The following is a 25,897-nucleotide window of genomic DNA, read 5'->3' on the forward strand; positions in this document are numbered from 1 at the left end:
TCATGAGCTGATGATACAACAACAAAAAATGATTGCAGTCCAGTTTGCATTTCATTTCAACTGATGGACAGTGGAGTAACTAAGAAACCACTAATTATGTTGAAGAGATCCTGTGTGCTGAGTTTTAGCTTCATTGCTCACCTGCTGCCTGGACTCTCTGAAGATCCTCATTAAATCCTCAAAACTCAGTTGCTGCCTCAAATCTCTGCTTTTGGGCATGAAGCTCAACAACCGCAAATCATAACACAACGTAACACAACGGGGCCAATTAACCGAAACTAACCAGCTATTTTGATGGTGGGAGAAGCCAAAGCACTTGGAGAGAACCCACATCTGCATAGGAATATTGTGGAAACTCCATGCAGAAACTAAGTGTTGGAATTTGAACCCTTGGTGAAAAGCACCAGGTTGTGTGTTTTGCAGCCCCATCTCGTCATTTTGTTCGAACTGCTCTAAGGGGCAAGAGGCATCAGTTCATGCCAGGTCTCACTCTTCTTTGAAATATTGCGTCATCTCAGTTGAGAGACAATCTTCCTCGTCAGTCGTTGCTGAACAAAAAAGGAAGGTCATACTCCGAAGTTTGTCCTTGACAGTAGCCTTGGAGTTTTTGCCATTTTGTTTATGTGAAGACAAACTTTCCTCACTTCTGTTGTCTGGCAGAGTCCTTTCTGTGTGCTCTTGTTGAAAAACTTTTTGTTGGACTTTCTCAACATGCTTCAGCAAAAAGTTGTTTTGCTGGGTCAGAATTTTCTTCTTGCCTTCCAACATCCTGTAGGTTTCTTTCAATACAACCGAATCCTTTAATTTCAAATTCAAAGCAACGACTTCTTCTAGCAGCTTCTCGTTGCTTTCCTCCAGTTGCTGAAGTTCTTCCCGTCTTGTGATGCATTTTTGCTCCAAGACTTCTTGAGACTCCAGTTTCATTTTAAGATCACTAACTTGCCGTTTTAACTTTTGATTTATTGATCGATCAGTCTTTATCTGTTTCTCCAGGTACTTACAATCATCTTCAAGATCTTTTGTGTTTTTTATCCTCATGGCGATTTTTTGGACTTCCTTAGCCATAGTTTCATTCTCCTCCCTTATAGTGCCGGCTGTATGCAGAAGCTTGCAAACTCTGTTAAAAAGTTTGCCAACTTTGTTACAAAATCTCTTCCTAAGAGTTTTGCGTGAGAACACGAATCCTGAAATCTTTCCAAAATCAAACATTTTCAGATTTAGTTTGATGAGCAACTACTTTAGGATAAAAGCTTTGCAGCAGTTTCTGTAAGCAGAGACGATATGAATCTTCTTCAAAGTGAGGCAAAGGGAATCTTATGATAAAGTCAACATGATGACCTGACAACATTCTGACACGCCGGGCCACCTCAGAAACTTTTAGTGATGTGTGATAAACTGTTGATAAAATAAAACACCTTTGGTCTTAATATCATTTCAGTAACAACTATTTTTTGCCATGTAAAAAAAAATGCCATTCAGAACTAAGGGTAGCCATGGCAACGTACAGTAGCAGAGAATGAAATAGGTTATTCTTAAAATAGATACTTATGAAGATTATTAATGTTTGGAGGCTTGATACTGAGAGCCCTTATAACATGAACACTATATGTCTGTTTTTAATGTGTTCTTTTTTTGAATTCCATCATTTTAATATAAATTAAAAAAAGATGAGGGAAATGAATACTGATAGCTATCAGAAAAAACTGATGCATATTAAGCTAACAAAAATAATATAACCTTTCATTTGATCATTTTTGGTGGTTATAACAGGCCATAAAATGCGAGTACAAATTTTTGTTTTTAAATACATATAAATGAATTTTTTAAAAACAATTATTTTTAAAACGATCAATTTTATTATTATATATTACAAGTAGTAATAATCATTGGAGATTTTTATTAAATTTTAAATAATAGATTTACTGAACTGAAAAAGAAAAAATGTTGCCACTTTGTGGCAAATCTAAAACAACCTGGATCCAAGGTTTATTTGATCAAGTTGATTCTTATTAAAGTGTCAGATTGTGTACTTATCTGGTAAGTCACCTGTGACAAATGAATCAGTGACTATGAATCTTTACAATTAAAACACACATCAGAACTAGGTTCAACTCAGGAGGAGCAAGGGAAACAATGTGTTGAACAAAACACATATTTATCACACATTTTGACAATAATGAAACGGAACAAAACAGTCAGTGTTTTCTTTTTAGTAGTCCTAAGTCAAGTCAGTCAAATCCAAAAGTTTCTTTACCTTTGATTTGTTTTCAGTTCAGTTCAGTTTTCAGATCTGAATGTTATATGGTAGCTACCCGGGTAGTGTTAATATGTGTAATCCCACCGATCAAGTGGAACAGAAGAAAGTTCTTCTTTGACATCTGCTCTTTTGGATCCTGGCTCGCCGTTCTTCACGCAATGTCTCTCAACAACAACAACAAAAAAACAACCTGCATATAGCAGAAATATACTTTACTATAGTGTGATACACCATTCTAAGTCACTTCAGTTAAAGTTTATCTTTTCACTTCATGTAGATAAAATCATTTCCAACTGCGATAACCAATTTTGTCTTTTAGCTCAACAAAACATCACAACTTAATATTCACTGAATTGACATATCTTTTTCCAGCATTCTTAAATTCCATACAGTGGAATAAATAACTCACTGTCACTAGATACTTCATCAGCATCAGTATTTCAAATAAAAAAGGCGCAATATTAGCAGAATAGCCTTTATGAGTTAGCCGTAAGCATTGCTAATTCACATACAAAACATAATGTAGAGAACATACATTCTTACCCATAAACAAATATCTCAGATTGTTTTTTTAACTATAAAATGAAATTACAATATAACTTTTAATACATAACAGCAAAATATTAGCTTGTGGCTAATCGATAGCTAACGAAGCTAATTATAGCACAGAACTCACCGGAGATTTGCAGCAAGAAAACAAAGAAATGCAATATCAAAAACAAAGTTCTTCCGGGTCCGGGTACACAGGAATCAAAAATCAACCATCGATGAAAACTAATTCTTGAAAAATATTGAAAATAAAACTGAGTTTTGTCAATAAAATGACCACAAAACGTTTTTTCCCCGTTTCTTCTTCTGGTTATTCTAGCCCATATTCTGCGCATATCACTGTAGCTTTAGACTACTTTGAAACCATTTACTGCCACCTAATGGCAATGTTGTGTATTACAGGCTATAATTCATATTTGTTAAATGGGGTATATGCCACGAGAGGTGGTGACGTATTTCCGTTTGAATTTATGCCACATAGATTGGTTCCGGGTCCTGCTTGCTCCTATTGTTTTCAGCCAAAGCTGCAAGATCTGTACCATGAGAAAGATGCAAAACTTAAAATATCTGTGAGCTACTGGTACAACAATCGAGTTTTGTGGTGTGCCGTCGTGTCCAGTAATTAGCCAGTACCATCCAGTGCTTAGTTTTTTCATTTTCCTGCTGATATCAAGGCGACAGCGGACTGTAGCCAAAACTTAGCCACTAGAGCCAACACCCGGTTTGTAGCTGCCTGCTATTTCAAAGGTTGAGGATATTGAAGATCCAGCGTCAGAAATGGGAAGACGGAGGTTAAAAGGGAGCTGTACGCGCTTCGTTCACTGGAATAATTTGTTGGAGGAAAATAATGCCGGAGGAAATTCACTGCTATGGGAACAGGCTGAGAACAGAGGCAGCGATTCGGCACAAGGTAAGGCAATACGTGTGTTGATGCGTTTGTGTTATACGGAGTATGAAATTATTTTTTAGGCAACTCCTTAGTTTTTGTTTATATGACAATTGTATAAAATACATTTTATATTTGCAGTCGGAGCGACGAGCCCCTCCGATACCGAGCACGGTTATTTAAGAACAGCCGAGAGCAGCATTGCTTCAGCCCGATCCAAACCACACAAGTTGTCAGTCAGATTAAGGTCCAAAACCTTCGCTTTACAAAAAACCCACAGAACAAATGGTGCAAATCACGTATTTCCCGAATCCCGAAAATGACATTTACCTTTGCTGTTTCATAATTATTATCCACGTTAGAGTGAATTTTTCCAGTTGGCTGCTATAATCTGTTCTTACGTTACACAACGTAATTTCTCTTTTTTTTTCTCTGAGATTCTGCTTAGAAATGAGGTTATGAAGTTACATCCTCCCGCTGCTTTTTGTTTTTAAAATAGTAAATTTAGGTTTGCCTCAACTTTTATAAACTAATGCCTCTTATATGCATCATTTTTTGTATTATTGTTGGTACAGATATTAGGCGAACACTGTGCTTTGCCTGCTAGTAGTTTAATTTCAGCTGCACAGTTTCTAACATGCATTTTCTAAGTAGTAAATATTTCAGTTCACTCTTACTCATTAACTTTAGTGTTGTTACACCTCTGAAACATTTTTGCAGTTTCTTTGTGATATACCAGAACTATTTCACTTAAACATTTAATTTCCTGAGATATTGTCAATTTATTTTCAAGCAAAACTCTCAAAAAGAGCTGAGGATTTAGTAGTTTTGATTACGTTGTGCAGCTAAATATGGACGATTGTTAGTTTTTTTTTTTTGTTTTTAATTTTTCAGGTTTGCATCACAACACCTCGCGATGCGTTTCTGAGCCTTGATTGAACCTTTGTGCCGATTACCTTTCCATTGGATCCAAGCCCCTGGACCAACTGACAGCGTCCATCACTCCACGGTCTGCCGGATCATCACAACGTGGACCAACTTTTTTTTTTACTGTACTTGGTTAAACTATGATCTGGAAGCCGGAGCACCAGATATGCAAAAATCTACCTGCAGACTTTGTTGGCTACCCTGACACTGCAGTCATCCTGGACGGGGCTGAGCAGGTCTTCCTCTCCTCCAGTGACGAATTTTCATCACCAGTAAAGACAAACAAGTCCGATGTCTGATCAGCTGCTAGGAAGTATATTATATATTCACTGTTCATTTTGCTATCCTGTTTGTACCTACAATAAAATTGAATCTCATTTGTAATACTCTACATTTCACAAACCTTTTTTTCCCCATTTCTTGGTGTTTATGTTATATCAAGTATTTGCATGTAGATCAGGAATTCAAGTGAGATGTTAAAATGCAACACATTTAGGTTATACCAGCAAAGAAATGTGAATATTAAGTAATATGTAGTTAGTCATATAATTTAATATACTGAATAAGGCTGGATGATATGACTTACAACATTTTATTTTCATACCAGATTGGATTTTAATCGATTCCTCCCGTTCTCAATTTCTATAATAAAATCACAGAAAATATTTTCAAAAAGTGCCTTTATTTCAATCATCTGTTCTGTGAGTTGTATGAGGGAGCATTAAGGTCAGGATACAAGAAATTTTAAATGCAAGAATGTCGTTACAGCAGAATAAAGATGCAATTTTATAACAATGTCTTAAAATTACAAGAAGTCGTTTTAATGAGAAATAAAGATTCAGATTGATCTGCTGTAACCAGCTCAGTCCATGTGGTTCTGACATTTCCACCTCAACTGACCAGGTAAGCATTAAGGTAAAAATAAAATAAAAAAATTACTGTATAAGCAAACACTGTATATAAAACGGAAAAAGAGAAACTGATAAAAATACTTTCTATATATAAAGAAAACCAAAAAAGTTAATAGGAGAAAAGTTGTTTGCAATATTAGTGCAACTCCAACTATAATAAAGATTAAAAAAAGAGAAAGAAAACGTAAAGTTAAAATAACAAATAATGCCAATTTAATAATTCAGATCTAATGCGTTCTGGAATCTATTATTGACATTTTACAAATTTCACAAATCAATTAGAAGGTTTCATAAATGTTTTATTTATTCTGCTGTTAGTACAGAATAATCTAGTTAGGTTTTAAATGTCTAAATGTGTTGTAGTTTTTAAAGTACAACTCATTAAAAAAGCTCAAGATAGTGAAAAATTAAGCGTAATAGCTATTTTCCAAATTAGATGCTACATTCGGAAGCTAACTTTAGCTTCCACTGATAGCTTGGGCACAATATAGACAGATCTTTATGTTTATATAGATGTATATCTATATCTATCTATACAGCATAGATATATAGATTGCACACTGCACAGATTAACGTTTACATAGCACCTTTGTAAGTTTGTCACCGTTAGCTACGTCAGACATATGAGGCATTATGATGAATACAAACGATTTATTAGCTTACCTTCGAAGTTATTGTGATGTTTTGACACATCCAACTTAAATCCTTTGTTGTTGGAGCGTTTCAGGACGTCTGAATAATTATATAGGCATCATTAATAGTCCTGCAGCTACTGAGGAGCCACTGTTAACATACTGTTGCCTGTGCATCGGAACCATTATATGTGGCAAAAAAATTGCGGAAGTGCTAAAACGGAAGTCCGTGGCGTATACCCTATTGACATGGGTTACAAAAGTGTATACAGTTTCTGCCTAATTACCGACGTCTGATTACAATCGTCTCTCTTCGCTATAGATAACTTTGTCTCTTCGTTTTAGATGGGGAACTGAGATGGGACAGAAAAAAAGGTGTGAATTTCATCAGCGTTCTCAAAGATCCACTACGAGTCAGGTTCTATTGATCCTCAGTGTTTGTACACAGGAAACAACAAGAGTCACTTTTAGTAGAAGCAGGTAAGACTCTTGCCACAAAACATGACTACATGCGTTGATAGAACTGTTTTTTCAGAAAACATGTTCAATCTGGAGAGACTTAGACAGAGAAAGAAAGCGATTAAAAGAGTTTAATGGCAAAATGAACATAAAAATACGCCAAAGCGTATGATGGCGAGAGGCTGGTAGATGTAAGCCAGCTGCTGGTGACTGGGGCGTTAAAATTTGAGGTGCTGTTAGATGAAGGCCAGCGGGGGACGCCGAAGCGTATGATGGCGAGAGGCTGGTAGATGTAGGCCAGCTGCTGGTGAGCAGATTAGGCCATGGGTGAAGGTCCTTTTGAACTGGAGCCCAAACGATGATTGGCTGGAACGAGGCTTGGACCGGCGCTGATAGGTCCAGGTTGCAGGGAGGGAGGCGCTGATTGATGAGGCAGGTGCGACTAGAATCTTCCAGATTGAGCTTTTGTCTAGACTCCATTTCTCTTTCCAGTTGAAAATGTGTGTCTAGCAATGCAATTATGGAAAGAATCCCCAATATAAACACATCAAAAGTTCTCAAAACAGCATTGTTTTGAATTAAAATTAAAATGGGAATATTAAATGGTGAAGTTTACTACAGTCACCAGGTTGATTTATAGTTTAGCTACATGTTTACTCTTCAAAATAATTTCATTATCTGACAACTGAAAATATGGAGACTTTGAACACAAGCAAAAGGTAACATCTTTACTTGTGCTTGCTAACCAATCTGTATTGTCTCCTTTTAATTAACCACATTGTTACAAATTAACCAGTGTTTGCCTAATTTAAATAACCACAGTAAAGCTTCATTTCTCATATAAGACAGTTTTGCAAATACTTTTCTTATTGCACGAAATATTTTTTTAACAACCTTTAATAAAAACATGCAGTCTGTGAGCAGGTGGCTGAACAAGTAGCTCGTGTTTGTGGTGGCAAAAAAAGGAAATTAATGGCCAAAACGGGAAATGTTTGAAACATTAATAGTTTCCTCAAAAGAAGGAACCACAATGATGAATGTTCTCTGAAGACAACGTTCAACTATTTTTCACTCATTCTGCTAGTTTCAGCTTTTCTCTTGTGACAAATATCTGAATTTCTGGAGCTCACAGGAGCAGAAACATTTTGTTTCTGGACTTAAACATGGACCACACATTGCTCTGTGTGCTGGGAGTATTGTGTAAGTACATTACATTTTCTGTTTGAATTGTGTCGGTAAAATCATCTTTAGATGTTTGGACATTAATGGTTGTGGTCAACAGAGAAGAGAAACGCTGAATGTTGGTTGATTGCTTAGTTTGCTGCAGATTGTTTTAAACATATATTTACTACTTTCACAGTTTGGCCCTGATTATAAATTCCTTCATGATAAGTGTCCGTACAGAAATTTAGACTTTCAGCACATTTCATATGTATAGAAAGCTTTACCATTATCTGTATAATAATCAGTGTTTCTGAGGACTTGTTCCTTCTCTCTGAGGAAGAAGGATTTTTGTTTTTACACCATTTAATTTGAAAAATAATTTTTAAAAAACCCATCTAAAATGAACAAATATGCTCATCTTCAATCAGATATAAAATGCTTACCATTTGAATTGATATTTTTAATGAGTCTGATTCCAATGCCATCTTGGTTGCAAGTTAACGTGAGGAAATGAGAACAAACTGACGATATTTTTGACATCTTCGTCAGAGGAGCTATAATCTGAATGTTCATCTATAGCTTGTAGCTCTGAGACTTTGTCTCCCAAATTAGTTTCTGCTTCCTCACCTCTTGCAACATAAATTATAAAGGTACCTTATTAGATACCTTTATAATTTATTAAGGACATGGACAGGGAGCATTGCAGAACTTTGTGAACGTCCCCATTTATGTAAATAAACAGTATGAAGCTCTTAAGTCACAAAGGTCATACACAGTAGATTGGGATGTGTCTAAATTGGTCCATTCTTCATTGTGTTAAAATGACACTTTTGAAAGTGTTATTTGTGAAAGAGTTGAATCAACACTCTCAGTAGTTGAAATTTAACACAGTGTTCATTTGCCTAACATAGTATAGTGTCAATAGGTAACACTATGAATGTGTTAATTTAACCCAGAAGTGGGTTAAATATAGAACATAAAAATCTGAGTTTTAAAAAACTACTGGTAGGGTGTGCTGTGGTGGCGCAGGGGTTAAGCACAACCCACATATGGAGGCCCTAGTTCTCAATGTGGCTGTCGCAGGTTCGCTCTCCGGCTTTTACTGCATGTCTTCCCCTTCTCTCATTACCCACTTTTCTGTCAATTCACCATCAAATAAAGGGCACTAGAGCCAATAAAACCTTTTTTTCCAGAAAATTCCAGTCAATAATCCCCAAATTCATTTTAAAAGACATTAAAAGCCACTTGAATCTACAAAAATACCAACATAAGTTGCGGTATAAAATCTACTTTTATTTCAAAATAAAAACATCAAACAGCACTGGCAGCAATATACAACAAAGGTCACACATTAATGGGACTTTGCACTGAAGGTGAAGTCTGCTTTGAAAGATCATTGAAAGCTTCCATGGATGATCTTGTGATCACTGATGGTGAAGTTGTGCTCCTCTTATTTTCATCAACGTGCAGGAGGAAGGGCCATCATGGTTCCACACCAGTGAGGAAGTCTTCAACACTGGCTCCCATCTTTGGCAAAATGCTAAGACGACAAATAATAAAAAATTATCAATAATATATAGCACAGTTACATTCAAATAGCAAACGAAGCCAATGAGAGAGTGCCTTTATAAAGAAATAGGATCATTAGAACATACCTGCACATATCTGACAACATGGTCCACTGCTTGACATGCCTGTTTTTATCAGCCAGGAAGGAAAACAAGAAAAATAGCAGACACATTAGGATAATAAATATTTTAAAAAGAAATGCGAGCAAAACTAATCAGACCCACCTGTGTGTGTCACCATCATATTCATCCAAAATACTCTGCCCCCCTTTAGCCTGGAGAGCATTTCACCACTTGCAAGATAAAGCATAAAGCATGACAAAGTCAGAAATAATTACCATGAACACAACTCAGACATTAAGTGTCACATAATCATGAGGTATTATAGAAATTAGTCAGCTTACAGAAACATTCTGAACAGCATTAAAAGTCGTGCCAACCTGTCAGAAAAAACGTGTTGAAGTCATAACAGGCTTCAGTCTCCAACATGACGTACTAATGAAGAAAAAAACATTTTGGCAGATTTTAGATATGCCACAGGTACAAAAACATCGGAGTCAAATGGCTTAATTGCCTCCTCATTGTGTAGATATGTTCTCCAGAGTCCTGCTAATCACCTAATTATTGTATTCAGGTGGGGTGCAGCAGCGGCACATCTAAATGTTGCAGGACAGTGACCCTCCCGGACTGGAGCTTGACACCTGTGGCATAGATCAAGCCACCGGTCCAGCACAGCCAAGCCCCCATTTTGCAGTCTACAGCCAAAAACTTAAAGAAAACGACCCTCCAGCTGCGTAATGTTAACTCAAATGGCCTTCAGATTTTTCTGACAGTTTTAATGTTTCGGTTAACCACCCGACACCTCGTGCTGCCTGCTTGGCTAGCTTTAGCTGCTAACAAAAATAATAAACAGTTGTATACCGTAATATCCAAACAAATAAACGTACGTTAAGCGAACTATGTATATGAATTGATACTCTTGCACAAACAGAAAATTAATGCATCCATAAAAAAATAGTCAAAAACATGATCATTTTAATATGGAACTTACCTTCTTATAATAAGCTCCAGACAAGACGCCATACTGCTGCCTCCCCAAACGCGTGACGTCACAAATGCGTTGCAATTGTGGGAGGAGCTGTCTGGTGATGATCTCTAATTAACACCAGACGGAATTGGTACTAGTGTTCATTTAGAAATCAACACCAGACAGAGTTTCTTTTATTTAACACTCTGGAATAACACCTACTCTTTAGGGAAACTAACACACCATCCATCCATCCATCCATCCATCCATCCATTCATTTTCTTTACATCCTTGTCCCTTAGTGGGGTCAGGAGGGTTGCTGGTGCCTATCTCCAGCTAACGTTCTGGGCGAGAGGCGGGGTCACCCTGGACAGGTCGCCAGTCTGTCGCAGGGCGAAACTAACACTCATGTTGTTGAATTAGACTAAACAAGTGTTGAATTAACACTGTATTTTTAACATCCAACACCAACAATGGAAATCTAACACTTTTGAATTTGCTGTGTATAGAGGTCAACCAGGATGTTAAGTCAGAGAGGAAAGCCAAACCTGTAATGTAGTAAACTAACATGGTTGGTGTTTGTGTGTGTGTGTGTGCGTGTGTGTGCGTGTGTGTGTTTAACTTACAGGAACTGATTACTCTAGGTCAGTTTTATTCATCCACTGACTCCAGATAAATCACTGAACATTCAAAGACCAGCAGATCTTCATCTCTGTGGCACAATCAGATTTCTTAAATGCTCCGTTTCCACCCACACTGCTGGATCTGAAACCTTATGAAATGCCTTTCGTAAGGTTGAAATACCTTATGAAAGATGTTTCATAAGGTATTATGAAACACTTCTGCAAAGGAAAATGCAATACATTATGCAGAAGTATTGCATTTGCATACTTCTGTAGAATGTATTGCAGATGTTTCTTTACCGTGACTTTGTTTCACATCTAACAACATTTTAATCTGTGCTTTAGTTCTCAGTTTTCTCCTCTGCTGTGGAAACCCTCCAGGTAAAAGAACATTCTTCTTTTTTCTTTACTCGAGCTGGAAATCTTGGCTGGTATTTTGGCCAATTCCTCCTGACTCACCTGGTGTAACTGAGTCAGGATTGTAGGTGGTGCTGTTCTTCCACCTTTTCATCTGAACACAATGGAACCGAGATCAGATTTCTGTGACGAACCCTTGAAAACATTCAAGGGAAGTCTGAGCTATAATTCCCTTTATAAATGACCGTCTGGGTTATTGTCGATTGGGAAGAAAGTGAGAAATTAAAATAACCAATATTTACACTTATTCTTCCGTCGTGATGGAATCTCATTTCTGAAGTGCACCAGTCCCTCCTGCAGTAAAACAGGAAAAACATGATGCTGCTACTGCTGTTAGACTGGTATTTTAAGATCTCTGTGGATTATCAAAGTCTTTAACCAATTTTATCCGGTATCCTTACAAGGTCTTTTCTAATTTATTCCAGTTTCCTACATAAAACAGGAGTGAAGAGAGCAGAGGTTCTTTGTGTCCTGGAAAAATATCACTAAAAGTTACAGAAGAGAGTTTAGCTGTTTCTTCAGGTGCTGATGAATGTACACACAGGCACACAACACTTTTGTGTGTTTCATTACATTCTGTCAATTTGTACAGTTCATAGGCAATCTGGAGATGGCAATATGCAGTCAACGGCTCCAAAGTCAGTCCTCACTGTGTCTCCATCATGGCTGAATCCTGGAGTCTCAGTGACTCTGAGCTGTGAGGTTAAATCTTCATCTGCAGGATGGAGGTTCTACTGGTACAAAGCTGTTCCTGATCTATCAAAGAACAAATACAGATATGATCCACTGCCTGGTACCATCAATGGGACTGTAGAGAACTACTTCATCATTCATGGACAGAAACAAACAGCAGGATATTCATGTAGAGCTGGAAGAGGAAACCCAGAGGATTTGACTGATTATAGTGTACCAAAGTTCATCTGGTCTGCAGGTCAGTGTGATTAAATGTAATAATCTGTACATTTGATTGTCAATTAAAAAATTCTCATTTTGACTGAAAATGTAGTTTATGTTAAAAGCAATGAAGAAGAAAAAAAAAACTTTGTGATTGTGAAAACTAAGTTTCATGAATTAAACAGGGACAGGAGAGGGTGGAGAAATAGAGAAGATAACAATTGTTAAAAGATATATTTTTCCATCTAATGAACATGCTTTACTTATTTCTGTCATGATTAATTATACAGTACATTTCATCTGTTGAAATCTACAATGTAAACTCAAAAAGGAAAAAATCCTGTAAAACACAAAAACAGATTTTACTGTCAGTTGTCTTTCTCTTAATCTGTTTGGTCTCTTTTTTTTTTCTCATATTTTAGATTCTCATCCAGCAGCGTCTCTCACTATGAGTCCTGACAGAGAGAAACTTTTTACTATTGATGAAATTAAACTGAACTGTGAAGGAAGCTCTGCTGACTGGAGAGTGAGGAGATTTACACTATCAAACTACAGACCAGATTTATCACACTGCTCCAACTGGGGGAAAATGACTGGATCCTCATGTACCTTCATCAGTCCCCAGTACCACAGAGCAGTGTACTGGTGTGAGTCTGGATCAGGAGAGTTCAGCAATGCAGTCAACATCACTATAAACAGTAGGTTAATTTACATGTTGGTTTGACCTCCTGAGTTTGACGGCTTAGGCTATTTTATGAACGTTCATGATGTTTTACAGCTTTTGCTTTGTATTTTGCTTCATGTTGAGGAATTGCATAACGATAAGTTTGATAACATTTAGTGGCCTTTAATGTTTTCAATTAAAAATAATAGCACCTGTGTTTTAATTTTAAGAATTTGAGTCTTCTCTTTTCAAAGCTTATTTTAATTGCAATTTTTTCGTACAAGTTGAAAACATCACAGCCGTATGAGTGCGTGCAATGTCACGTTTATATTATACATGTTATCTATCTTTCTAGGAAAATGAGTATTTGAACACCCCGTCACTTTGCAAGTTCTCCCACTCAGAACTCATGGAGGGGTCTGACATCTTCATCTTAGATGCATGTCCACTGTGAGGGACATAATCTAAAAAAAATCCAGAAATCACAATGATTTTTTTAATTAATTGATTTGTGTGTTACTGCTGCAAATGAACACCTATGAAAATAAATCAATGTTAGTATTTGGTCCAGCAGCCTTTGTGTGCAATTACAGAGGTCAGTTTTTCATTGGTTTTGCACTGCAGTAGCGATTTTGGCCCATTCCTTCACAGAGATCATCTTTTAATCAGCCACGTTTCTGATCTGTCGCTGAGGAACACGGAGTTTGAGCTCCTCCAAAGATTTTCTATCAGGTCTAGGTCTGGAGACTGACTAGGCCACACCAGAACCTTGCTATGCTTCTTATGGAGCCAATCCTTGGTTAATCCTGGCTATGTGCTTCGGGGTGAAGACCCAGTCACGACCCTTCTTCAGTGCTCTCACTGAGGTTTAGGAATCAGTCCAGAACTGCACAGGAGAAGCTGGTCAATGACCTGAAGAGAGATGGCACCACTGTTAACAAGGTTACTGTGGGTAAATACACCAAGTCGTCACGGAGGATGACCGGGGCCATGTATTGTGAGATTTTGGGTAACAACCTCCATCCCTTTCTTAGGATCACTGATACGCCGCCAGGTGAGGTCTTGCATGCTGCCCCAGTCTGACGGAGACCAACAGTCATGTTGAGCTTCTTCCATTTTTTAATAATTGCTCCAACAGTTTATCTTTTTTCACCAAACTGCTTGGAAGTTGCCCCGTAGATCTTTCCAGTCTTGTGGAGGTCTGCCATTTTGTCTCTGGTGTCTTTGGCAGCTCTTTGGTCTTAGTCATGTTAGTAGTTGGATTCTTACTGACTGTGTGGAGAGGACAGGAGCCTTTATGCAGCCAACGGCCTCAAACAGGTGCTTTAAATTTAGAATAATAAATGGAGTGGAGGTGGACTTCTTAAAGGCCACCTCTGAGGGCAAGAATTTTTGCTGATGGGCTGATGTTCAAATACTTATTTTCCTCACTGTATATATGGAAGAAAAAAACCAAAACAAAAGCATATCTTCAAATATTTTTCCAACAGCACCAGAGTCAGTCCTCACTGTGTCTCCATCATGGCTGAGTCCTGGAACCTCAGTGACTCTGAGCTGTGAGGTTAAACCTTCATCTGCAGGATGGAGGTTCTACTGGTATAAAGCTGTTCCTGATTTATCAAAGTACAAATACAGATATGATCCACTGCCTGGTAGCATCAATGGGACTGTAGAGAACTACTTCATCATTCATGGACAGAAACACACGGCAGGATTTTCATGTAGAGCTGCATGGAAAAACCCACAGTATTTGACTGATTATAGTGTACCAAAGTTCATCTGGTCTGCAGGTCAGTGTGATTAAATGTAATAATCTGTACGTTTGACTGTCATTTAAACAAATTCTCATTTTGACTGAAAATGCAGTTTCATTTCTGTTTAAAGTAATGAAAAGCAAAAAAAAAAAAAAAAACATTGTTTGAGAAAAATAAGTTTAATGAATAAAAATTAAACAGTGACAGGGACAGTGTGCTGAAATAGAGAAGATAACAGAATTGCTTGTTTAAAGACACACTTACCCATCTAATGAATATGCTTTATTTATTAAACTCATGATTACACATACAGTACATTTCATCTGTTGAAATCTACAAGGTAAACTCAAAAAGGAAAAAAATTCTGTAAAACACAAAAACAGATTTTACTGTCAGTTGTCTTTCTCTTGATCTGTTTGGATTCTTTTTTTTCTTCTTGTATTTCAGATTCTCATCCAGCAGCGTCTCTAACTTTGAGTCCTGACAGAGAGAAACTTTTTACTATTGATGAAATTAAACTGAACTGTGAAGGAAGCTCTGCTGACTGGAGAGTGAGATTTACACTATCAAACTACAGACCAGATTTATCACACTGCTCCAACTGGGGGAAAATGACTGGATCCTCATGTACCTTCATCAGTCCCCAGTACCACAGAGCAGTGTACTGGTGTGAGTCTGGATCAGGAGAGTTCAGCAATGCAGTCAACATCACTATAAACAGTAGGTTAATTTACATGTTGGTTTGACCTCCTGAGTTTGACGGCTTAGGCTATTTTATGAACGTTCATTTTTTGCAGCTTTTGCTTTGTATTTTGCTTCATGTTGAGGAATTGCATAACGGTAAGTTTGATAACATTTAATGGCCTTTAATGGCCTTTAATGTTTTCAATTAAAAATAATAGCACCTGTGTTTTAATTTTAAGAATTTGAGTCTTCTCTTTTCAAAGCTTATTTTAGTTGCAATTTTTTCGTACAAGTTGAAAACATCACAGCCGTATGAGTGCGTGCAATGTCACGTTTATACATGTTATCTATCTTTCTAGGAAAATGAGTATTTGAACACCCCGTCACTTTGCAAGTTCTCCCACTCAGAACTCATGGAGGGGTCTGACATCTTCATCTTAGATGCATGTCCACTGTGAGAGACATAATCTAAAAAAAATTCCATAAATATTTTTTTAATTAATTGATTGATTTGTGTGTTACTGCTTGTGAGGGACCAAACTCAAATAAGGACAAAAGATGTTCAAAGTAGAAAAAGGTTTCCAGTTTAATTCTTCAAAAAAATCATTAACAAAGCATAAATATTTAAAGCAAGAATAAATCAAAGGATAAATAAAAAATGTGGATCCAAATTAACTGAGGTCAACTGAACTCTAACTGAACACAACAAAAACTGACCTGACAAACAAACGAACAAAGGCTGCTTAAATAGGGGTGGAGTAACCCAAATCTACCACGAGGGAGGCCTGACCTAACAAAAGAACAAATAAATACAAAATTAACTAAAGCATTCTATAAACAAATAAAGCAAAATTCATGGACTGGCCCTTTGACTGGGCCACTCCATGAACACCATCTAATAACAAATTGTACCATTTGGTTTATTGAACATTGTAAAAAGATTGTGCTTATATTTCAAATGTCAAGAAAAAAACAGCTTGTCCTTCATAATAATTGGATCCAGCAGCTGATTTCTGACTGAAGTAGGTCCGTCCATCCATCCATCCATCCATCCATCCATCCATCCATCCATCCATCCATCCATCCATCCATCCATCCATCCATCCATCCATCCATCCATCCATCCATCCATCCATCCATCCATCCATTTTCTTCCGCTTATCCGGGGTCGGGTCGTGGGGGCAGCAGCTTCAGAAGGGAGGCCCAGACTTCCCTCTCCCCAGCCACTTCTTCCAGCTCCTCTGGGGGAATCCCAAGGCGTTCCCAGGCCAGCCGAGAGACATAGTCCCTCCAGCGTGTCCTGGGTCTTCCCCAAGGCCTCCTCCCAGTGGGACATGCCCGGAACTCCTCCACTTGAGGCAGGACGACCCCGCTGACTCGGAGAAGGCACTCTACCCTTTTCCGACTCAAGACGAAGTTCTGCCGGAGATGAGAGTTGAAACTCCGTCTCACAGGGGAATCCACAAGACGTTCCCAACAGACCCTCACTACACGTTTGGGCCTGCCAGGCCTGACCGGCTTCCTCCCCCACCACCGGAGGCAACTCACCACCAGGTAGTAGTGGACAGCTCCGCACCTCTCTTCACCCGAGTGTCCAAGACATACGGCCGCAAATCCGATGAGACGATGACAAAGTCAATCATCGAACTGCGGCCTAGGGCGTCCTGGTGCCAAGTGCACATATGGAAGCCCTTATGCCTGAACATGGTGTTCGTGATGGACAATCCGTAACGGGCACAGAAGTCCAACAACAGAACACCACTCGAGTTCAGATCGGGGGGGCCGTTCTTCCCAACCATGCCTCTCCAGGTCTCACTGTCATTGCCCACGTGAGCATTGTAGTCCCCCAGTAGAACAAGGGAGTCCCCAGGAGGGGCACTCTCCAGTACCCCCTCTAAGGACTCCAAGAAGGGTGGGTAATCTGAACTGCTGTTTGGCCCGTAAGCACAAACAACAGTCAGAACCTGTCCCCCTACCCGTAGGCAGAGGGAGGCTACCCTCTCGTTCACCGGGGTGAACCCCAATGTACAGGCGCCCAGATGGGGGGCAACAAGTATGCCCACTCCAGCCCGGCGTCTCTCACCGTGGGCAACTCCAGAGTGGAAGTACGTCCAGCCCCTCTCAAGGAGACTGGTTCCAGAACCAGAACCATGTGTCGAGGTGAGGCCGACTATTTCTAGCCTGAACCTCTCAGCCTCGCACACTGGCTCCGGTTTCTTCCCCACCAGAGAGGTAACGTTCCACGTCCCAAGAGCCAGCTTCTGCAGCCGAGGATCAGACCGCCAGGGTCCCCTCCCTCGGCTGCCGCACATAGCACAATGCACCCGACCCCTTTGGCCCCTCCGACAGGTGGTGAGCCCATCGGAAGGGGGACCCACGTCTCCTCTTTGGGCTGAGCCCGGCCGGGCTTCGTGGGTAATAGCCTGGCCACCAGGCGCTCGCCATCGTGCCCCACCTCCAGGCCTGGCTCCAGAGTGGGGCCCTGGTGATCCGCGTCCGGGCGAGGGAAAACCAAGTCCAAAGTTTGTGTCCATCATAAGGGGTCTTTGGGCTGCGCTTTGTCTGGTTCCTCACCTAGGACCTGTCTGCCTTGGGTGACCCTACCAGGGGCATAAAGCCCCAGACAGCATAGCTCCTAGGATCATTGGGACACTCAAACCCCTCCACCATGATAAGGTGGCAGCCCAAGGAGAGGTGAAGTAGGGCTGTTATAAATGAATATTGTAGTAATCGAGTAATCTATCGATTATTCTTATGATTAATCGAGTGATCGGATAAAATGAATTGAAAAAAAAACTATTGGTAAATCTAGCGTAACGCCAGTGTTATTATTGGATATCAACATCAGTTTTAGTTTATGTATTCATCTACAGTTAATTTAATAGATGAACTCTCACTTTGCCCAACCATTTATAGCTTTTGTGTTTATGTTAGCGACAGGATTTGACATGTTTGTTCGTCACACACAGAAACATCTATCGGCTACGTAATGTCACGATGCACTTCGCCACCCATTTGTTCCAGGATGATATGAAATTTATTGTGCGGTTCGTCCGTAAAGCTACACTTACACTATAAGGATCAACTACTCAGCCGCCCGCCGTGTTCAGTCTATCTGCTCACCTGTATAAATACTCCTGCAGCGCTCTTCCCACCGTTCACTCTGAACCAGCAGCTCTCGGAGGAGAAAGGCTGCCATACTCCAGGCATCGCTCCAGTAATTTTAAGGATGTCTATTGGTCCCCCAAAATTGATGAAAACCCGGGCATGATCATCGATCAATAAAATCATCTTAGGCTGACCTTGAAAATTGGACGTCATGCTACTAATACTTAGCTTTCGTCAACAACTCATACGCGGAAGTGAGATCGCTGCGCAATGCAAATAATGTCCCGGCCGAAACACAGTGCCCTAATAAAAAAGGAATTATAATAATCCAGGTATTCTAATCATTTGAGGAATCGTTTCAGCCCTAGACTTAAGCTTAATTTTCTCTGACTGGTTTCCAGATGAAGATCTTCTCCTGGTGAGCCCCGTCCATCCTGTGACTGAAGGAGCTTCTGTTACTCTGAGCTGCAGACTGAGAGGAGAAAACAAACTTTCTGATGTGATTTTCTATCATAATGACAAACTGATCCAAAATGACAGCAGAGGAGAGCTGAAGATCTCTGCAGTGTCTCAGTCAGATGAAGGTTTCTACAAGTGTGAACATTCAGGAAAAGTTTCACCTCAGAGCTGGATGGCAGTTAAAGGTGAGCAAAGATATGATATTGTAATAATCTAATGAGAAATAATTTGTATGAAAGTGATCTTGCTTTTGTGTGGAATTATTCTCTGATCATTTTCAGCTGCTAGAAGCTCTTCATTTCCTGTGCTGCTGGTCGTTGGATCAGTGATTGGAGTCGTTCTCTTAATTTTCCTGTTGCTGCTGTGTCGGTTCAGACAGACCAAATGTGAGGCCCTGAAGTTGTGATTTTGTATGTTTTACTTTTTCATTTTTCAAACGCAGAACTTCATCATGGAGTCATAAACTGAAACGGCAAAAAGCAAGAGAAGTGATTACAAATAATTATTGAATTGTATGCATTTTTTTTATCAAATAGCAATATTTAGTTGTAATAACATCTTTCAAAAGAAGTATATTTAGTTTGACAACTGAATCAATGAATGAACAAATAAGTGAAGTAAGTGCGTTTAATCAGGTATATTCACTTATTTTAGCTCTAAACCTGAAGCAGGTTCAGAGCTAAAATAAACCTGTTGTAGCTAAAGTTAGCTTTAGAGTCAAAAGCTGCATTTTCATTAACCTTAAACCAGCGCAAACTGGAATTATGAGAAATAAATAAATTTTATGTAAAAACGTTCAATAGCGTAATTCACAACAAAATAATTGATCAACAAATGTTATCTTTTTTTGTACATTAATGGAAAACTGACAATCTTTGTGAACTTTTGTAATGAATATGCAGCAGCATGTTTTACACTGATGTGACAAATGACCTTCAGGGTCATTACTGCCACCTACAGGTCAGAGAGAAGAACTGAAGGGTTTGAGAAAGGTGTTTCAGCAACATGTTTAGGATCTAATGTAGTTTTTTTCTGTTAATAGTTATTTCTGACTGTTTTATTTTATCCACCATTTTATGTCAATTGACATAAAATAGTTTATACTCTTAAGCAATTCAGACATTGGATCAGTATTTTCATTTACAAACCCAACATTTAAACCCATCCATCGACGCTAAAGCTCCATGTTTAACGGAGTTTTTATATTTATTTCAGAAGGATTTTACGTAAAATAAAAATGTCTCTTTTGTGAAAAGGTCCAGGAAGAGTGGAGTCTGTCTACCAGGATGAACAGCAGCAGCCAGTGTACTCCTTTCTCCTGCATGGTCAGTGTACCACTTTGCTCTCTATGCTTCCACACATATTTAATATACATTATATTCATGTTTTTTATCCATAACGTCTGATTCTCAAAAAAAAAAATCTCTCTGCTTTGACTTTAATTTTGCTTAATGATATAACAAAAAAATCATGTATTTAATAAAATAAAATATGTTATTTAACTATTGAGATCGTCTTTATGGACAAGAGAATAATATGATGCCTGAATGCTATCTTTAAATGTCTGTCTAGCCTTATATAGTTTAACTTAGCCACAGAAAAACACAATAAAGATAATTGTTTGGCTTTCAACCTATTTAAAATGATATACTGTAAGTATACTTGAAGTTGGTATTTTTCAGTCCTATGCAACTGGTAATTTCAATATAACTTAAAAGACCCTGCTGCACTGTGGTTCAACGTGTTGATTGTAGCCAGAACAGTCTTAGTTGGTCTGGCTACAATCAACACATTGGTTGGTTTTTACAGCAGTAATAAAGTTTCCCCTCAGTTAATCAGATTCATGATACAAATAGTTATAACGTGTTATTTTAATAACAGCCATCTATTTAAAACAGTTTGGATAAAATGAATTTAAGTCAAAAGTGTAAAGGATATTTCAATCTGTAGAGACTCACACAGAAAGAGAAACAGCAATTAGACAATTTTATTGGACCGAGAATTTGGCGCTCGAACACCGGTGGAAGACGTGCGTGCTGAGAATCGAAGCGAGCTTGAATGATCGGCTCGAACGAAGCTCAGGTAGGTCTTCCCCCGGGCCCAGTCACTGGTGGTGGAGCGGAGCTTGGAGAGAGGAGTCTTGAGGGGACCTGGAGGCGTCTGGGAGGCTGGTGGTGGAAACGGGGAGGAGGTGGGTTGTAGCACAGCTGAAGCGGGTGGATCTGTGGTTGCTTCACCTTTTGAAGGGGCTCTTGCCAGGTGATTGGATCGAGGTAGAGAGGTGGTGCGCCCTGATTGGCTGGGGTGAAGGCGTGGTGATAAGTGATGCCGGAAGAGTCTTACAGGTTGAATTTCCGCCTAGGGCTTCATTTAAAAATGTGGATAACGGTTCTAATGTTAGCTTTCCATCAGCATCACTGACGAGATGAGACTTTTTTTTAAACTTTTCTGTGTTTATCACTGACTTGTAGGAGACCTTGGTATCTACGAAACAATCAGAGAGCCTGGAAACTACGTAAATGGTACAGTATAAAGATGAATTATTACTGCTGTTAAGATTTGCAATTATACAGCGACTTCAAACTGCAATAAACTGAAAGACAAATTTATAGTTTCAGGTTATGCGGTTTATGCTAATGTCACCGCCAAATCAGATTCAGACTGAAGATTTTGCCAAGAGGAATGAATCAACAAAATCTGGAAGTGATCAGTATGAACAGTATGTAAAAGTCAGACAGGGTTTTTATATAATTGTGTTCAAATTATGTTCTCTTTAAAGTGTTCTCTTTGGTTTTTCACTCAGTCTTTTTAAACCTAAATACCTGTACTAATGTATTGTTATAGAGAGGTGCTTATTGAACCACCTCTTATTATTCAGTAAAAAATATTATTTTATTGATGTTTTGTTTCAACTCATTTCAATAGAAAATACAACACCTTATAGTTTGTCATGTTTATTTGAGTTAGAAAGACGTCTGTTCTTTAACCTCCTCTGTCGTCATAGAAATTCCCTGATCATCTAATAACCTGCTTCAGAGAAGATTAGATTTAGATCAAATGTAAAAAGATTTTATTTACACATTTTTAGATAACAGCAAGAAAAATTCTGCATATAAATGCTTTATCAAAATATTTTTAAAAATGTTTGTTTTTTCATCTTAGAAGCTATAATTTTGAAGAATGGCTGTTGTTCATGTTAATTGCTCACTTTGTTATTGTTGATAATTCATGACCAGTTCGAAAAATGATCCGATATACCTTCTAGAATGTAAAAATACAAGAATCAAATAAAGATATTTTGACTAAATACTGTCTTTTTTACTTTTAGCGTCTTTTTATTTGATGGTTAGCAGGACTTTCTTTTTATTCATGCTTAACTGATAAACAAGCCTCCGGTCACTAGGTGGCAACAGTGTTCAGCAGCACACCATCCCCACTATAAACAGTGTTGGTGCTGCACTGCTTCCCCCTCCTGAGACGCCGGATGGTGGACCAGAAACGCCTCGAAGCTGTACGGAAGTCTGTCTCCATGGCCTCTCCAAACTCCTCCCACGCCCGAGTTTTTGCCTCAGCGACAACCCGAGCCGCATGCCGCTTTGCCCATTATCGGGCCTTTTTGGCCCGATATATACATATATATATATTTATTATCGGGCCATTTTGGGCCTGTGGGACTCCAGAAGCAGCTGATGGGTACCGGCAGGCGAAACGGCATGCGGCTCGGGTTGTCGCTGAGGCAAAAACTCGGGCGTGGGAGGAGTTTGGAGAGGCCATGGAGACAGACTTCCGTACGGCTTCGAGGCGATTCTGGTCCACCATCCGGCGTCTCAGGAGGGGGAAGCAGTGCAGCACCAACACTGTTTATAGTGGGGATGGTGTGCTGCTGACCTCAACTCGGGACGTTGTGGGCCGGTGGGCAGAATATTTCGAAGACCTCCTCAATCCCACCAACATGCCTTCTGTTGAGGAAGCTAAGCCTGGGGACTCTGGGTTGGGCTCTCCAATCTCTGGGGACGAGGTCGCCGAGGTGGTCAAAAAGCTCCTCGGTGGCAGGGCCCCAAGGGTGGATGAGATCCGCCCGGAGTTTCTTAAGGCTCTGGATGTTGCAGGGTTGTGTTGGCTCACACGACTCTGCAATATCGCATGGACATCGGGGGCAGTTCCCATGGATTGGCAGACTGGGGTAGTGGTCCCCCTGTTTAAAAAGGGGGACCGGAGGGTGTGCTCCAATTACAGGGGGGTCACACTCTTAAGCCTCCCTGGTAAGGTCTATTCAGGGGTCCTGGAGAGGAGGGTCCGTCGGACAGTCGAACCTCGGATTCAGGAAGAGCAGTGTGGTTTTCGTCCTGTTCGTGGAACACTGGACCAGCTCTACACCCTCAGCAGGGTCCTGGAGGCTGCATGGGAGTTCGCCCAACCAGTCTACATGTGTTTTGTGGTCTTGGAGAAGGCGTTCGACCTTGTCCCTCGGGAGGCCCTGTGGGGGGGTACTCCGGGAGTATGGGGTACCGGGCCCTTTGATACAGGCTGTCAGGTCCCTGTATGACCGGTGTCAGAGTCCGGTCCGCATTGCCGACAGTAAGTCAGGCTCGTTTACGGTGAGAGTTGGACTCCACCAAGGCTGCCCTTTGTCACCGGTTCTGTTCATTACTTTTATGGACAGAATTTCTAGGTGCAGCTGAGGTGTTGAGGGGATCCGTTTTGGTGGCCTTTGGATCGCATCTCTGCTTTTTGCGGATGATGTGGTTCTGTTGGCTTCATCGGAACGTGATCTGCAGCTCTACCTGGAGCGGATCGCAGCCGAGAGTGAAGCGGCCGGGATGAGGCTCAGTGCCTCCAAATCCGAGGCCATGGTCTTGAGCCGGAAAAGGGTAGAGTGCCTTCTCCGGGTCAGGGGGGTCGTCCTGACTCAAGTGGAGGAGTTTAAGTATCTGGGGATCTTGTTCACGAATGAGGGAGGAGGGGAGCGGGAGATTGACAGGCGGATTGGGGCAGCGTCTGCCGTGAAGCGGGCGCTGTACAGGTCCGTCGTGGTGAAGAGAGAGCTGAGCCAAAAAGCGAAGCTCTCGATTTACCGGTCGATCTACGTTCCCACCCTCATCTATGGTCATGAGCTTTGGGTCATGACCGAAAGAGCGAGATCACGGGTACAAGCGGCCGAAATGGGTTTCCTCCGCAGGGTGGCTGGGCTCTCCCTTAGAGATGGGTGAGAAGCTCGGTCAACCGGGAGGGACTCAGAGTAGAGCCGCTGCTCCTCCACGTCGAGAGGAGCCAGTTGAGGTGGCTCGGGCATCTGGTAAGGATGCCTCCTGGACGCCTCCCTGGTGAGGTGTTCCGGGCACGTCCCACCGGGAGGAGGCCTCGGGGAAGACCCAGGACACGCTGGAGGGATTATGTCTCTCAGCTGGCCTGGGAACGCCTTGGGATTCCCCCAGAGGAGCTGGAAGAAGTGGCTGGGGAGAGGGAAGTCTGGGCCTCCCTTCTGAAGCTGCTGCCCCCGCGACCCAACCCCGGATAAGCGGAAGAAAATAGATGGATGGATGGATATTATTTATTCTTTTATTTATTATTATGTCAGTTTTGGTCCTCCACAACTATAACCTTACAAGACCGTCAGTATTCCTTGTTTTAGCGCAGTATGGTGAAAAGTTTGACAGCTGGGGTTTCTGGTTGGGTTTTCTGCACCTTATCCAGTCATCCACCAGAGGGAGCCAGTAGATCACCTTCTGTTGGAATGGTTTCCCAGGCGTGGAGCTGACTCGCCCGCAGATCGTTACCTCATCAGCCAGAGTTCAAGAGGAGCTGTAGCCAGTCCATCTTTGTCTCAGTGTGTACTTTCAAGGTACTTTGTGCCTTTCAGTGTCTGAGCTCTCTTGAGTTTTTCCGAGTTCTGTTACTCACCCTTGTGGTCTCCTGATAGGTTCTCTCAGTGGCGCTCTGGTTGTTGCCCAGTTGTTGCTTCCTGGATTCCTCTCCATGACGTCAAAGTTCCCTGTGAAGATTTTCTGGTTCAAACTTCCTGACTGGTGACAACTACCTCCATCTCCAAGGCTGTGCTGTTACCTGTCTGCTCTCCAACGAGTCCCTCTGGCAGACTTCACTGTGGAAAAAAATTATAATCTGTAGGGGGGGCATGACCGAAAATAACTGAGAAACAATGCAGTATGTTTCCATGGTAACATGTACTGTTATTCATATTCATAAGCTATCTCACAACAACTCATAAGATAATTGAAATGTTGCAAACAGTTTGTCCCTTTGTGGCAGGGCAAAAGAAAACTGCCTCCAAGGTTTATGTGATCAAGTTGATTCTTATGAAAGTTTATATAGTTTGTGCTTAATTCCAACCTCTGAAAACAATCGTCTCTCTGTGCTAAAGATAATTTTTCTCTTTCTTTTAGACAGGGAACGAGATAGGACAGAAAAAAAAAAGTGTGAATTTCATCAGAGTTCTCAAAGATCCACTATGAGTCAGGTTCTATTCTTTCTCAGGGAAAGTACACAGAAAACAAGAGTCACTTTTAGTAGAAGCAGATTAGAATCTTGCCACAAGACATGACTATATGTTGTCAGAAAACATGTTTTCTTTCCAGTTTGAAAATGTGTCAACAATGCAATTATGGATAGGAACCCCAATTTAAACATGTCAAATGTTCTGAGTGATGACATACCTTCTTATTAATCCATCCATTTTCTTTACACCTTTGTCCCTTAGTGGGTCGGGAGGGTTGCTGGTGCCCATCTCCAGCTAACGTTCCGGGCGAGAGGCGGGGTCACCTTGGACAGTTCGCCTGTCTGTCGCAGGGCAACACAGAGACACACAGGACACACAACCATGCACACACACACTCACACCTAGGGGCAATTTGGAGAGGCCAATCAACCTGACAGTCATGTGTTTGGACTGTGGGAGG

General features: G+C 40.4%; 1 protein-coding gene and 2 long non-coding RNA genes across 3 annotated transcripts; 2 read left to right on the plus strand and 1 right to left on the minus strand.

The window, feature by feature from the left end:
• Window positions 1–7,629: 7,629 nt before the first annotated feature.
• On the plus strand, window positions 7,630–13,178 carry LOC145548836 (uncharacterized). Its single transcript, XR_014084825.1, has 4 exons — window positions 7,630–7,821; window positions 11,349–11,384; window positions 12,013–12,351; window positions 12,737–13,178. It is a non-coding gene; the product is annotated as an uncharacterized LOC145548836 (long non-coding RNA).
• Window positions 13,179–13,823: 645 nt separating this feature from the next.
• LOC103480290 (Fc receptor-like protein 5) lies at window positions 13,824–22,231 on the plus strand. The gene is made up of 7 exons (XM_081599875.1): window positions 13,824–14,768; window positions 15,180–15,452; window positions 18,926–19,168; window positions 19,265–19,369; window positions 20,240–20,308; window positions 21,455–21,505; window positions 21,596–22,231. Exons 1-7 carry the CDS (start codon window positions 14,417–14,419, stop codon window positions 21,646–21,648), a joined length of 1,146 nt encoding a protein of 381 aa, XP_081456001.1. The 5' UTR covers window positions 13,824–14,416; the 3' UTR covers window positions 21,649–22,231.
• LOC103480291 (uncharacterized) lies at window positions 21,219–25,131 on the minus strand. The gene is made up of 3 exons (XR_536077.2): window positions 25,047–25,131; window positions 24,885–24,975; window positions 21,219–21,347 (listed from the first exon to the last, which is right to left on the minus strand). It is a non-coding gene; the product is annotated as an uncharacterized LOC103480291 (long non-coding RNA).
• Between the last annotated feature and the right edge of the window lie 766 nt (window positions 25,132–25,897).

This window comes from Poecilia reticulata, chromosome 18 (assembly GCF_904066995.2).
Source record: "Poecilia reticulata chromosome 18, P_reticulata-male-v2, whole genome shotgun sequence".
NCBI classification, from domain to species: Eukaryota; Metazoa; Chordata; class Actinopteri; order Cyprinodontiformes; family Poeciliidae; genus Poecilia; species Poecilia reticulata.